Source organism: Citrus sinensis, chromosome 9, assembly GCF_022201045.2.
Source record: "Citrus sinensis cultivar Valencia sweet orange chromosome 9, DVS_A1.0, whole genome shotgun sequence".
NCBI classification, from domain to species: Eukaryota; Viridiplantae; Streptophyta; class Magnoliopsida; order Sapindales; family Rutaceae; genus Citrus; species Citrus sinensis.
Window position 1 is genome coordinate 7,459,886 of NC_068564.1, and position 13,718 is coordinate 7,473,603.

The window sequence follows — 13,718 nt, forward strand, 5'->3', positions numbered from 1 at the left end:
AGATCACTTCGTACGAATCATACCTTGATTGCATTGACGAGCACACCAACTATCTACCTCATCACATACAAAGCTGAAAACACACAATACTCGCATTACAGTCAAATACTACACACATCAAACAGAGGCCATAAAGCCAGAAATCAAAGTAAACTTGTAAAATATATTCTCAGCTGATAAAGTAAAGAACAAGCAAACCCTTTTGTAAGAGAAACATAAAGCAAAGGCAATGCAATTGAAGAGCAGATCACTTAGGATTGTTTCATTCAAATTTGTTGGGAGTGTAAAATTAGATGTCAACGATTAATTAAGGGTAAAATAGAGAAATCAAACTCTTTACTTTTTCATCGATGTCATACGGCACGCACGCATCCGCGGCATGTCTTCATTTGAAACCGTGAATCAATTTCACCAAAATAATTAATTAATACGAAGAAAGCCATTGAATTTTAATCAAAACAGAGTTTCATACCATTTTTGCTCCTTGTAAAGAGTCCGCGAGTCTCTCCCTATATCTTACCTGATCAATTAATTAATAACATATATATATATATATATAGTAGGTCAAGCTAGATTGCAGTTCCACGTTGCAAGCTTCTTTAATTTTCTCATATCAACTTTAATTTTCGTTTTAATATTTTCTATTGTACAGAATTTTCATTCTAAAATGCATAGAAGTTCTAGGTTCTATTACAATACTGTAATACCCCACACCCGGTTTTGACCCTGTTGACCACCCATATAAATTGACAGAAAGAGAGAAAGGAAAGAGAGAAGAGAAGAGAGAGAGAGGAGAAACAGAACCGGATCCAACCCGACCCGCGAGCGCGACCCGGCCGGTTATTCCATTTCCGGCCACCGTTCCGGTCAAGGTTGGTACCGATTTGAAGCTTGAGAGACGAGCAACGTATCCATGCCGTCCTTGCCATCGGAGATCGATCGGAAAGCCACCGATCGAAGCTTTGAAGTACCGCGGAATCACCGGCTCGATTCGCCGTGATTTCGCCGGTTTCCGGTGAAGCCATCACTTGAGTTTTGTTTCTTACCTTTCCCTCTGCCATTTCCGACTAACCACTGACGCCGGGGACGTCGTTTTGCCGTTGATCGGCCGTTGGAGGATTCACGATTTTGGGAGCTCGATCCGGAGCCATCCCGTCGCCGTCGGTTGAATTCCGGTGACCGTCCACCGGCAAGGGTATTTCGGTAATTTCACAGTCTAAGGGCAATTTTGTAATTTCAGATTTTGTGGGTGTTTTAATAATTGCTGAAATTGAGGATAAAGTTGGTAATTTATGATTTTGAGGTTAATTTGGTAATTTTGATATGAGGGTATTTTAGTAATATTGAATTCAAGGGTATTTTGGTAATTTTGATATTTGAGGGTAATTTCGTAATTTCAAGAATTGTGAGTATTTTGATGATTTATTATTTAAATTAAAATTATTTGAGGTTAGTATGGAATGTGACTATATTGAGGAATTTAAGAATATTGGAGTTTATGATTATTGTTTAATTTTATTCTCATGAGAGTATTTTTATTTATTTATAGGCCGATGATATCGATGTGCATTTGTTATTCGAGGATGCCATGAGGTAAGTAAACTAGATTTACAAACGAATCACAATAAACAATATATATGTTTGACATGTTTGAAAAGTTTATTTTTATATATGTCCGGATATTGATTTATATGTTTTGCCCATGTGTTTATGTGATGTGTTGGTATGATATGTTGTTATGTGTATTTATGGACATGGGCATACGTATGTGTGAATATTTCATTGGCATGAGCACGAAAATGCATTATGATTTCTGCAAAATGAGAAAGTTGATTTTAGCAAGTGGAATTTGACGAAAGAAAGATTGTTTTACAGTTTTAGCTTGGATGCTTGAATTCGTTACTGGCTTAGTGGAGGATACTCTAGATGTTTATATAGTTATGAGATAAGTGGGCGAAGGACACATTGGCGAGAACCCCAAAGAGTATGAAAGTTATGAAAGTTAAGAGAGTGTCTTATTAAGCGGTAATCGAATGAAGGTAGCTCAAGTAAGTGGTTTGAAAGAGAAAGTGAAAGTTTGAGAAAGACAGAATGAGATTTCGATGATTTGTTTTACAATGTTTTCGAATACCACGGTACGTCATTCATGTGCACTATATATATGTATGTATGTATTTTGGTATATGCAAAGCTGATTTACTTATTGAGTTTCGTATTCATTATAGTTTATTGTGATTCAGTTTCTGTAAATCAGGATTGAGTCGTGATGAGCAACGAGAAGGACTTGAATGGAGGAATTAGATGGTTTGGCATGAATTTTAAATTCTTTCGCGGCAGTTTGCATTTTATTTTTGTATTTTCAAGGATATGATTTTTATGGATTGTAAAAGGATTATTATTATTCTTATTTATTATTATTTTATTTTAAGGATCTATCAGTAAGATTCGCCCTGTGGAGGTCGGGGCGGGTCGTTACAAATACATATTCTTTCGAATTAGTCATTTTATATGGAGGAAAAAAACAAAAACCTCCACAAACATGCTCACTCATTTCCCTTCAAGGCCACGAATCACGATGCAATATCTAATTAGTTTGCCAACTGCTTTTGATTAATATGCGAATCATGTCACAAAAAGGTTACCATTCGAAAGAATAAATGGTTAATTTCAAGAAGCCGATTTGTTTTCATTTCTTCCTGGGCAAATGTAAGTCGTCAATCACAAAGCACAAAATACAGACACCACCGTTCCCATTACACAACACATCAATGTTCTTCACAAATCTGCAGTCAATGCAAATTATATGACTGAGAAATTCAGTAATGACCACACAGGCACACACATATACCTCACTCAGTAACGAATATATAATACTTGTAACTTTAAAACACAACATTAAAACCGTTGAAGCTCTGTTCTGAACAACGTTAGAGTAATATTTTCACTGTCCCTGCAGTTTGGTTGAACCTCTCCCAAGAAAGCTGCAATATTTGGGGAAAAAAAGGATAAGAGGAAGAATTGTTAGATGTTTCGGCGCAAGTTAAAGTATTAACAAAGATTGAAATTCCATACGAAGATAACTAGATAATTTAAAAAAAATCTCATTATAAGTTCCATTTTGAAAAATCCTGAACTGTTTGAATTTAGAAACAGATCTGACCCCGAGAACAGTGCGGTTTCCAAAATATTATTTTTGTTTTTCGTACCGACAAAATAATTATGTATTAGAAGAAAATAAATTAGTACAAATTTGATTGAACTAACTAACGTTCAAAGTCAAGTTTTCGTTTGGTAAACATAACAAAACATTAAACTATAAACGGTTTAGCTGTATGAGAAATTAAAAATCAGAAAGCTGCATGAAAAGAGGAAATATAACAGAGTGGTATGCTTATTGAAAAAAAAAATCCATACCTAATAATCACTCGATTTAATCATTATGATAATATAATATTCATAGTCCTCGAACCAAGCAACCAAACTAGAAAGCTGCAATTGATGATAATCCTCGTTAAAGGATAGAATATTTTCTCAGAAACAAGAAATACATAATTGATTCCTTGCTTACCACATCTATGTTATGTACATATCTTACTAAGTGAGCATGAATCATCGTCCTTAATATATAAAATTTTGTTTTAATATTAAAGGTTGTATAAATTAGTAAATTATAAACGGAACCTTCTCCTCTTGTTAAAAACTCGTCTTATGATAGAATGAAAATCGTCTTTTAATTATTTCCAAACCAACTTTAACCTTAAAAAAACCACAAGACATTACATAGCAATGCTACATAATCTGATAATCCTACTTATTTTTTAATCTGCAAAGTCATTAGTTCTCGCCAGTTTTTCTGAATGAAAATCGTACATGTAGTTACCCAGTTTCAGGGCATTGAAGACGAAAGAGTGTGTATGCATAATCCTTACAAAATTTGACAGCACTGCGTTTTATTATTTGCCAGCTAGTGAGTCCATTTCGCAATGGTTGTAGATTAAAACCCATAACACTTTAAACAACCTTAATCATAGACACAAATGGCGAAAGAAAAACCAGTAAAGAGTTCCCAATCACAAAATTATCATTATCCCCATTGTAGAATTGCCATTATGTTAATGGCACAAAGCTACGTGATTGAAGGAATGCTTACACTCATCTACCAGAGAAAAACCCTTTCCCCAAATTAATTCCAAAATCCAAATCCTGCTTTAGAGGAGCCTCAGATCAACTGTAAAAGTTTAGTGATTTCATCTGCCGGTCTCAACGTATATGCTTGCACACTGAAAAGTAGGCACTCGAGCAGGAGAACCACAAACAGATTCTTCTGAAATGGAAAATGTTGATGAACTCTTTAAGGCTTTTGCTTTTTCTCGATGTCATATAGCACACACACATCTGCTGCTGTCTTCATCTGAAACCACGAATCAATTTCACCCACCGTCAAGACCACACAATGGGCAAATTTTCGAGCAAAAAAGGTTAGCAAGCCAAATGACATCAGGAGAACTATTACGTCTACAAACAATTTGAGAACTTTCAGCCCCTTGGGGGCAAGCAAATGCATACAGGATTTTGTTTTCATCAAAAGTCCAAAATTTCTCTCAATCACATAAATATTTACATTTGATGGACAGCTTCCTAACTGACAGAGTTTACACTTGAGCAAGACTGATCCCATTTCTGTGCTCTTAGAACTCAAGCTTTCTTAAATGCAACCTCAATTAACCATATCCTCTTACAATTCATTTGGTATTCATACAACTCTTTATCATATAGAGGTTTGGTCTCCTTATTCCATATAAAGCTTCAGTAGCACTATTGTGAATATCCTGCCTAATATTTGTGGCACCAACCTAATAAATGCAGTCTTAATCACATAGGTAGTCCATTCATTCATCACAATGCGTTTTAACACCCCTCAATCAATTATAGCTACCATGACAAAGATGATGAGGTGAAGAGGAAGAAAATGTTCATCTCAGGCATATCCACGACAATCCATTTAAGACACAGATAAGGTTTGAGTTTTAATATTCAAGCATATAACAGCATGTGAGTCTCAAACTGATCAACTTCAGAATCCACAATGCCATTGTAAAATGTCAACTTTGCCGATACAAAAGTTTCCTTAATTTTTAGACATCAAGAAATTTATTTATTGTCAAAAAGTATCAGGATAAACAAACATTTCCATCATATGAAGTGCAAGTTACCTGTATGACATTGATCGTTTGCTTGATTGCCCATCCGAATAAACTCAATGCAACTAGGAAGGAAAGGGGCGAACCCTGTCGCACAGCACTCGCCACGACCTGAAAGAAGATATTGTTTGAAAACTGAGAAACAGGGGAAATCTTCCCATGCACAGAACAATCCAATAGTAAGAAAATGAGAACCTACATCCACCAAACTTTCACTCTGCTTCCCCGCAATAAGAAATAGGATTAGGTAAAGAACCTGCAGGGTTGAAACAGTTGGATCCGGTAAAAAGTACTGATAACATTTGCAAATACTGATATGTCTAATAACACGGAAAGCTACAACTACCTCACATGCCACACAACAATAACCCATAAACATCCGGTTCCCATAATATGCTTTGAAAAGCCAATTTGTGCTGTCTTTTACATCTTTATGGCTAGTTTTTCCTGTCAAGAATGTACTGCAACAGAGATCCAGAGTGGTAGGCATATTTCCCAATGAAAGTAACACTTTTCTTTCGCAAAATAGGAAAAATAAATCTAATATCTTCCAGTTCCACAAGCAATTTCATGTCTCATGAGATTATGTTAGGGAAATGAACAGGTACCTGTACATCTGCAGCCAGTGACTACCAATATCTAACGCAAGTAGTGACACAAAAACCAAACCAGGCCTGCATAGAGATGCAAAATAGCTCAATTATGCATTCATTTTAAAATATTAGATTACACGTCAAGAAAACATAACAAAGTCTTACCTGTATACTTGAGAGAGTATTACCAGTAGACAAGCTGTACTAATCCTGAAATGCAAAAGATTATTAACAAAAGACGAAGACAAAGACAATAATCCAAATTAGTATGCGTATCTATGCCAATCAGAACGAATGATGACTAATGATACATTGGGGGTGGGATTGAGAGAAATTACCTATCGGTTACCATGTCTAAAACAGCTCCAAAGGTCGAAACTGAACCAGAAAAAGAAGACAATGAAATCCAACTTCTTAGGCACTGGTTATAACTAGTTACAAATTACTGCCTAAAATGTTAGGGATAATACATGCCCTTATCATCAAATCGACTACAGAAAAGCCTTCAATCCAGAAAATATGCCTCAAATTTTTGACAGTCAACGAGGCCTGTGCTAGGAAATTAGTGATATACAGAGTTTTTAAGACATAGACTGAAAGTTCTGGTTCTGTTCAAATCAGTTTAACTTAGCCAAGAAGCATACTATGCAATTCAAATACCACTGTACCAGTTGCTAAACAAAATAATAACAGCAAAAAGACAGAGATTCAAGGTTGCAGCTCAAAAGGACAATAAAGTTGTAACTGCAGATGGATTAAAACTCCAAAAGAGGATCGTGATATGTTATTTCAAAATAATATTGAACCAACGGTATAAGAAGACAACTGAATCATCTTATTCAGTATCAAACATACAGCCTAATAGTCAATGTGAAAGACAAACGTTTGCTTTGACTGGATAAAGATTACGAGAATTCACTCTAACACGTCCTCATTCACACACAAAGACAATTTTTAGCAGCTCAATTAGCATAAATTGTCGATGCTTAATTTGCCAAAAGATAGAGAGCAGATCACTTCATACCTTGATTGAATTTACGAGCACACCAACCATCTATCGCATCACATACAAAGCTGAAAGCACACAATACTCGCATTACACTCAAATACTATACACATCAAACAATGGCCATGAAGCTACACATCAAAGGAAACTTCTAAAATAGATTCTCACCTGATAAAGTAGAGAACAGAGAAAACCCTTTTGTCAGAGAAACATAAATAAAAGGCAATGCAATTCAAGAGCACTCTCACATACCCTAACATTCACAACATAAAAATGAAAAATTCCATCAAACCCATGAAGCCAGTAATCATAAACTATCAGAAAAACCCACAAAATCCCACCAATTATATTTGGAATGTAAAGATAGACAGATAACTTTCTAAGTCTTGGTGCAGTTTTCTTCACGTTGGCCATTGAAGCAACTTGGAAACTATTACAAGGAAACTATTACAAACTCCTGCACAAAACAAAAAAAAAAAAAAAAAGAGTTCAGAACTAGACTAGAACAAGATCTCACGCCATATTAAATGGGACCCAGAAAAACTGGTGGGGCCTAGCAGCTGATATGTGCTTGGATGTGAAACACAAATCAAGAAACGAACCTTGGAAGTTGAAAGAAGCTTGAAAGAAGAACAAACCTTTTTGCTCGGAAACACAGTTGAGTTCTTGATTCGATTCCTTACTACCGCAGTTCCGCTTCTTAATTCTTTTGGAAATGATTTGTTCAATTGCTTAATCATTTTTTTAAAGTGTGATTATAATTAAACCACTAGGATAATTATTCGGCTGTCATCAACTCTCGTGTGCGATACGCTTTGAGCCGTTGAGCTTGTAAAATTTGACATGACTTTATTATTTAATACGGAGAATAAATAAGAATGGGTTGTAAAATTTGGTTCATTAAATTTAACATAATTATTAATTAACTTTAGGTTAATATTTTTTTTATTGTCGAATTAGAGTTAAAGTTCTTAACTCATTTACACAATCAACAATATTACTATATTTTTTGTTTTAATTAATTTACAGATTATTTCTATCAAAACCTAAATATTAGATATGATTCTCTTTTCTTATTGTTTTAGAAGGATAAACATATATATAGTGTTTCATTTATAAAATCTTATATAGATTTAGAAATTTAACAGTATAAATTTATAATATTTTGGTAGATAAATATATTCAATTATATCGATAAATTACACTCACACATATTAAGATGATTATTGGATAACCTGATTATTTTTCATGTCGTTTAAAGATCTTAATATTTTGACATAATTATTAAATAGATAGTGTTTGGGTCAATCTATATTTGACACGACATAAGTTGATGCAACACAAACATGACTTATAACCCGTTTTGCCAGCTCTAGCTTTGAGTTTGAGTAATTTTATTTTTTATTTTTTTGGAATATTGTTGGAGGTTACATTTGAAGGAAAAAGGAAAAAGAAAAAAGATTTATATTAAAACTTTTACAAAAACAAAATTGTTTGACAGTGGATTAAGGGCACCGTATTCTATAATTTGAATACAATTAGTTAGATTTTATTAATTTTTGTATCATAAGAATAACTATTTTATAGTCTAATTAACGTCGAATACTTAAATTTTATTAATTTTTAGTTAATTTTACGCGTGAGGTGTCTGTTTGTTCATCATATATGATAGATTAAAAATTGATATGATAGAGAAAAAAAAAAGTGCTGAGGATATCATTTTGGCATACATTTCGAGGTTCTTAATATAATTTTATTTTTAAAATATATTATTTTGCGTGTTTGTTTTATATATGAGTAACTTTTTAATAATAAAATAAGAGATAAACTAAAAGATAAAAAAAAATTAATGCAACATATTCTATCCTTTAATATAAAATTGGATTGGAATTTTCTTCATATCTAAGCTCTAAGCTTTTAAATATCATTTGTCACGTGTCTTTTAGTAATACTGTATAGATATAATTTTATTTTTTTATTAACACCAACCACAATTTAAATTTTTATAGATCAGATCAAGAGGTAATGTTGGTCTATTAAAATTTATGTTTTCCTATCTTTTAACTTGATACTTACCATATACTAAAATAAGAATCTATTTCTAAACAATGACTCATTATATATTAAGGTAATGTTTATTTATTTAATTTTTTTGTCTAAAATCATAATTGGCTCTAAATTTTTATGAAATTTGAATAGATCTGAATATGAATATCTAAATGACATATTTGTTTTTTTTAAATCTCTGAATATGAGTAGTAGCTTGTCTATTTTTATAAATTAAAAAAATCTTAAATATGATTATTTAACATTTATATCCTTGTAAAAAAAATTGCATTTTATAATTTGGGAACAAACCATATTTTATTGAGATATTTTTGTAAATTAATATTTATTTTTCATTAAGAAATTTTTTTTTTCAGAGAAAAGTTACAAAAATTTACTTTTTCAACTCAAATCTAAATGACTAAAAACCATACATAAGTTAAAAAAAAAAATCTTTAAAAAATTATATAATTAATAAAATTTCAGACTTACAAATATTTAACAAAGAAACTCTAATCACATAAATTTACTATGCTTGCTGTCCACATCTACTTGATGGTGGGCTGATAACGAAAGCTCGGTTTCTTTTTTATAGCCCATAAATAGTATTGGGCGACAATACATCAACCATGTGGGCCTTACCCAAACAATTTAAAATCCTAGACCATATTGCTTTATACAGCACTCCATCTCCCCCTAAATACACTGATTGATAAAATTTTGTGCACTTAAAAAAGTTTCTAGCTTATCACACCATGTTAAATTTTTCTGTGAATAATGAAGAAAAAAGAGCAAATAATTTGAGTAGCCTTTAATCATAATCTTGATGTAGTTTGTTATAGTGCTTTAGAAATAAGATTTAACATCTAACCTAACAAGACTACCAAGAGCAATACTTTGTTAACATCAATAGTTGGTCAATGACTCAATTGAGTCAATGCCAGTCCATAAATGAAATGAATAAAATAAATAAAGAAGGTAAAGTAGCTGCTCACAGACACAGTACAAGACGATGCATTCTTATACATCAATTGCGTCATGTGACAACGACCAAAAGGTTTCTATTATCACAATATCACTTGGGTGTCCTTGGCTCACACCCTTGTGTGAAATTTCATCCCCCTTTCATTTCATATGATTCCGTTCTTTTTGAGCACAAATCATTAACCGTTCCGATATATTAATTGCTAATATTAACGTTATATTTTAATGCCAATTAACGTCACTCTTAAAAATAGTCGTATTAATTTGAAGATTGATGAGTACAAACTAGATTTGCTTCTTATCTTAGTCAAGGTGAACTAATTATTTCTTATTAATCTTAATTAAGTATCTAAAGTGTCATGATTTGAATAAAGATTTCTTTTTTGAGAAAAAAAGCGTATAAAGTGGTGAAAATCATATTCAATAATCTTATTTTAAATGAAAAAGACGGTGACATTCTTGTAATTTGACGAGATAGTTGTGACGATATCTGTATTTTCCAAGATGATCATGCAGACATCTTTTTAGATAATCATACTAAAATGAAATACAATTGGATTACAGATTACTATAGTTAAAGAATGTCAGTTTCCTAAAAAGAATTTATGTGATAATTTTTTCCAGAAACAATAGGATTTTTATATCTGCTTTTTCATTATTTTAAAATATAAACAATTCTAATTTGAAAGTCACAATATTTAGAATAGATAATATGATGATATCATGTATAGATGTGTTTTGACAATTGGCATACAAGAATTCAGATAATTTATAAGTGCAATATTATTATTTAGGACATTTCAAATTAAAGTAAAAAAAAAATTATAAGATAGTATGGATAAATTTTTGTTTTAAGAAAAGAAGACACATTATTTGAAGAGGCTAGTGCCCCACCATGACTCTTCGAGACTTCGACCATGATGTGTGCCATACATGTCCACAGCCAATAACATTGTAAGGTAGGCTGGACCTACTCAAATCTTTTTATTCATACAAAATTTTGGAAATACAAAAATATCATCTATAAAGTAGTAGTAGTAGTCGTGTGTAATTTTCTTCAGCTTTATTAATAGACAAATGATCCTAAGCTTTGGTATGGGTTGTGGGGTCTCTAAAGTTTCAATTTCAATTGCTTCAACATCTTTAGTTTCTTTTATTCACTGAAAAGTGCAGTATAACATATTTCACTAATTAGTATTTAAAATTGTTTCGCATAAGAAAAATATATCATTTGCTTTTTCTAAGATTTCGACACCTTGTATATATATATATATTATGTATTCTTTGTCATTTCTCATTTGAGTTTAAGTTCCTAGGTCTTCATAATTATGCTAAAGAAATTAATTTTATAATATCTATTGTTTAATCGTACAACTGAACTTTTTAAATCATATTAAAAGGAATTTTTAATCAAAGAATAATATATTTTTTCTTTGAAGAGTATGCTTCTCTTTCTTTAAAGTTTATTTTCAAACTGTGCTTCAGCTAAATGGACTTGTAATGCAATTTCTTTTTCTTAAAAAAGAAAAATAGAAATTAGCAACACCAATATACTAAATATATGTGTATGCAATTAAGAAAAATTTACAAAAATTTCAATGTTTTAGCTGGTTGAAATTAGCAACATCAATGTATTAAGAAAAAAAAGCCCTTTTCACCGTTAGGATTTGATATAATAACCTATTTCATCCTTCTATTTAAATAATAACTTATTTCATTCCCTTTTTTTTTTTAACAATAGCTCAAAACACCTGTCGATAAATTTACCTTAATTTACGATTTAATTCATTAAGGTTAAAATATGATTTTTAATTGAGGAAATACAAATTCTTTTAAAATAAAACTCTCAAACAAGATTAAATAACATCGGACTTTATACATAAATTTAAAATTTAAGCACAATTTAATGAATAGATAATAATTACAGTAAATAATATGCAAATTATATATTTAACAAAAAATTAAAAAAAATATAGATTTCACATACACTAGAGTTTTTTTTTGTCCTTTAACTTATCCTTGATTTTAATATTGTAAAAATAAATAAATAAATAGTCAAATAGTACTATTACTTTACTAAAAGTACACACAGACTTCTTCATTTACACAAAAAACACACACTAAAGACATAAAAACATAGATTTAAAATACTACATAATAAAATACAAAGCATTATAATATGTTTTCTTATCTCCTAATTTATTCCTAACTTTAATATAGATAATGATCTCTGGTTGAAAATAATAATAATAATAAAGAATTTAGGTGATTTTATTAAAAAAATTTAATGAACAAATGCAGGCGCACACAGACACACACGCACTCTATACATAAACATATACACATATACATTCATTTGTTATTTTTATTTCATTAAGTTATCCGTAAATTTTAAATTTATGCAAAAAGTTAGATTTTATTTAATTATTTTTAATATTTCTATTTTAAAATAGTTTGCATTTATTTAATTGAAAATCCTATTTTACTTTCAATAAATTATATAGTAAAATAACTGCAAATCAATGGAAATATATTTTAGATTATTATTTAAAAAGTAGGGATAAAATGTGTTATTATTTAAAAAATAAGGATGAAATGGGTTATAGTATCAAATCCTAAGAGTGGAAAGGACCTTTTCCCATATTTTATACGTATAAAATTGGGAAAATTTTCCAAATATTTCAATGTTGTGGCTGGCTATTAACAACTTTTCAGATCGATCCAAAATTACATGATCACCAAAATATTTCTCATGAAATTTTACTGCTAAAAATAATCTCTAAAAAAAATACTTTGCCCATAGGCATTTAATTCTTGCACGTCAATCGATAGACCCACTTCTCTTTTCTATTAAGAGAGAATTGGTTGGTCATTTTCAAGCAACAACTGGAAACAGATTGAATTCGGCTCGGCAAATGGAAACCTTTTTCAAAATAAATTGCTTGCTCTGTAGGGCAAGTCATATTGTAATTTTTAAAAATAATTGCTGTTAGCTGAGTGTGAAAATAATCAAATGTAATTCTATAATTCAGCTGAAATAAGAATAAGTTAAATGTTTAATAAAATTTAATTTTAAAAGTGTAATAAGTTTTTAAAAAAAGTTGTATGAATTTGGTAAATTTTGTTGTTAAATTACTGTAAGAATATAAATGATTGAATTGAACATAATATTAAAAAAATTTATTTACATATTTATAAACATGTATATAAAATATTTTTATCGTGTGCATATAATAATTGATTACTAGAATTAATATTTTATATTATTAACTTTATTTTATATTTTGTTATCTTGATATAATTGGTAATATTTATAATCTCTTTAAAGTTAGTGATTTTGTTTCCTAATTAATAAAGATAATTCTGAAGTTTTATAATATATATGAGGATATATATGAAATTGTATTGAGCATAAAAATGATTTTTAAAATTAGATTTTGAAAAACTTCTCCTCCCTTACTTTTTAATATCTGCTGTAGGATGAAATAATTTTGGTAAAAGTAATTTCTAAAAAAATAAAAAATCCTAAATTTAGTTTGCATATTTTCATAATTATTTTTGAACCTCCTAAAAGTAATCTCAGATGAATCCTTAATTAGTGTAAAAAGCATTGGAACAAACAAAAATAACATAAAGAATATAAATAATAGAACATAAATTTCTATTATAATGCATTACTTTAAAATCCATATAATTTTAGTTGCATGCAGTTTGAGAGTATTATTAGAATTTTGAGGATATGTTTTATTCTTAATTTAGATAAGATTTTTTATTTTTAAACAAATGGGTGAGACATGTCTTTGAGAAATTTTAGCAAAGGATTTTTTGACAACTATGCTAAAAGCTAGGTTAAACACATAAAAACAGTAAAAGGTTGTTTTATTACCT

The 13,718-nt window shown here is 30.3% G+C and overlaps 1 protein-coding gene and 1 long non-coding RNA gene across 5 annotated transcripts in view; one reads left to right on the forward strand and one right to left on the reverse strand.

The window, feature by feature from the left end:
- The window catches only part of LOC102612117 (CDP-diacylglycerol--inositol 3-phosphatidyltransferase 1-like), a 29,083-nt gene extending 21,441 nt beyond the window's left edge, over window positions 1-7,642 (reverse strand). The window contains exons 1-11 of one of the 4 annotated variants that reach the window (XM_052433101.1): window positions 7,439-7,636; window positions 7,142-7,257; window positions 6,969-7,053; window positions 6,819-6,868; window positions 6,133-6,172; window positions 5,960-6,004; window positions 5,810-5,875; window positions 5,548-5,716; window positions 5,401-5,457; window positions 5,214-5,312; window positions 3,995-4,411 (exon numbers count right to left, since the gene is read on the reverse strand). In XM_052433101.1, coding sequence (XP_052289061.1) covers window positions 4,352-4,411; window positions 5,214-5,312; window positions 5,401-5,457; window positions 5,548-5,716; window positions 5,810-5,875; window positions 5,960-6,004; window positions 6,133-6,172; window positions 6,819-6,868; window positions 6,969-7,053; window positions 7,142-7,214 — 744 coding nt within the window. In that variant the 5' untranslated portion in view covers window positions 7,215-7,257; window positions 7,439-7,636 and the 3' untranslated portion in view covers window positions 3,995-4,351. Of the gene's footprint in view, window positions 1-3,994; window positions 4,412-5,213; window positions 5,313-5,400; window positions 5,458-5,547; window positions 5,717-5,809; window positions 5,876-5,959; window positions 6,005-6,132; window positions 6,173-6,818; window positions 6,869-6,968; window positions 7,054-7,141; window positions 7,258-7,438 lie in introns of those variants that run through there. The other 3 variants (XM_052433102.1, XR_008051518.1, XR_008051517.1) reach the window with 3 other exon arrangements.
- LOC127899642 (uncharacterized) lies at window positions 474-2,428 on the forward strand. The gene is made up of 4 exons (XR_008051519.1): window positions 474-1,203; window positions 1,550-1,593; window positions 1,876-2,135; window positions 2,241-2,428. It is a non-coding gene; the product is annotated as an uncharacterized LOC127899642 (long non-coding RNA).
- Window positions 7,643-13,718: the final 6,076 nt, after the last annotated feature.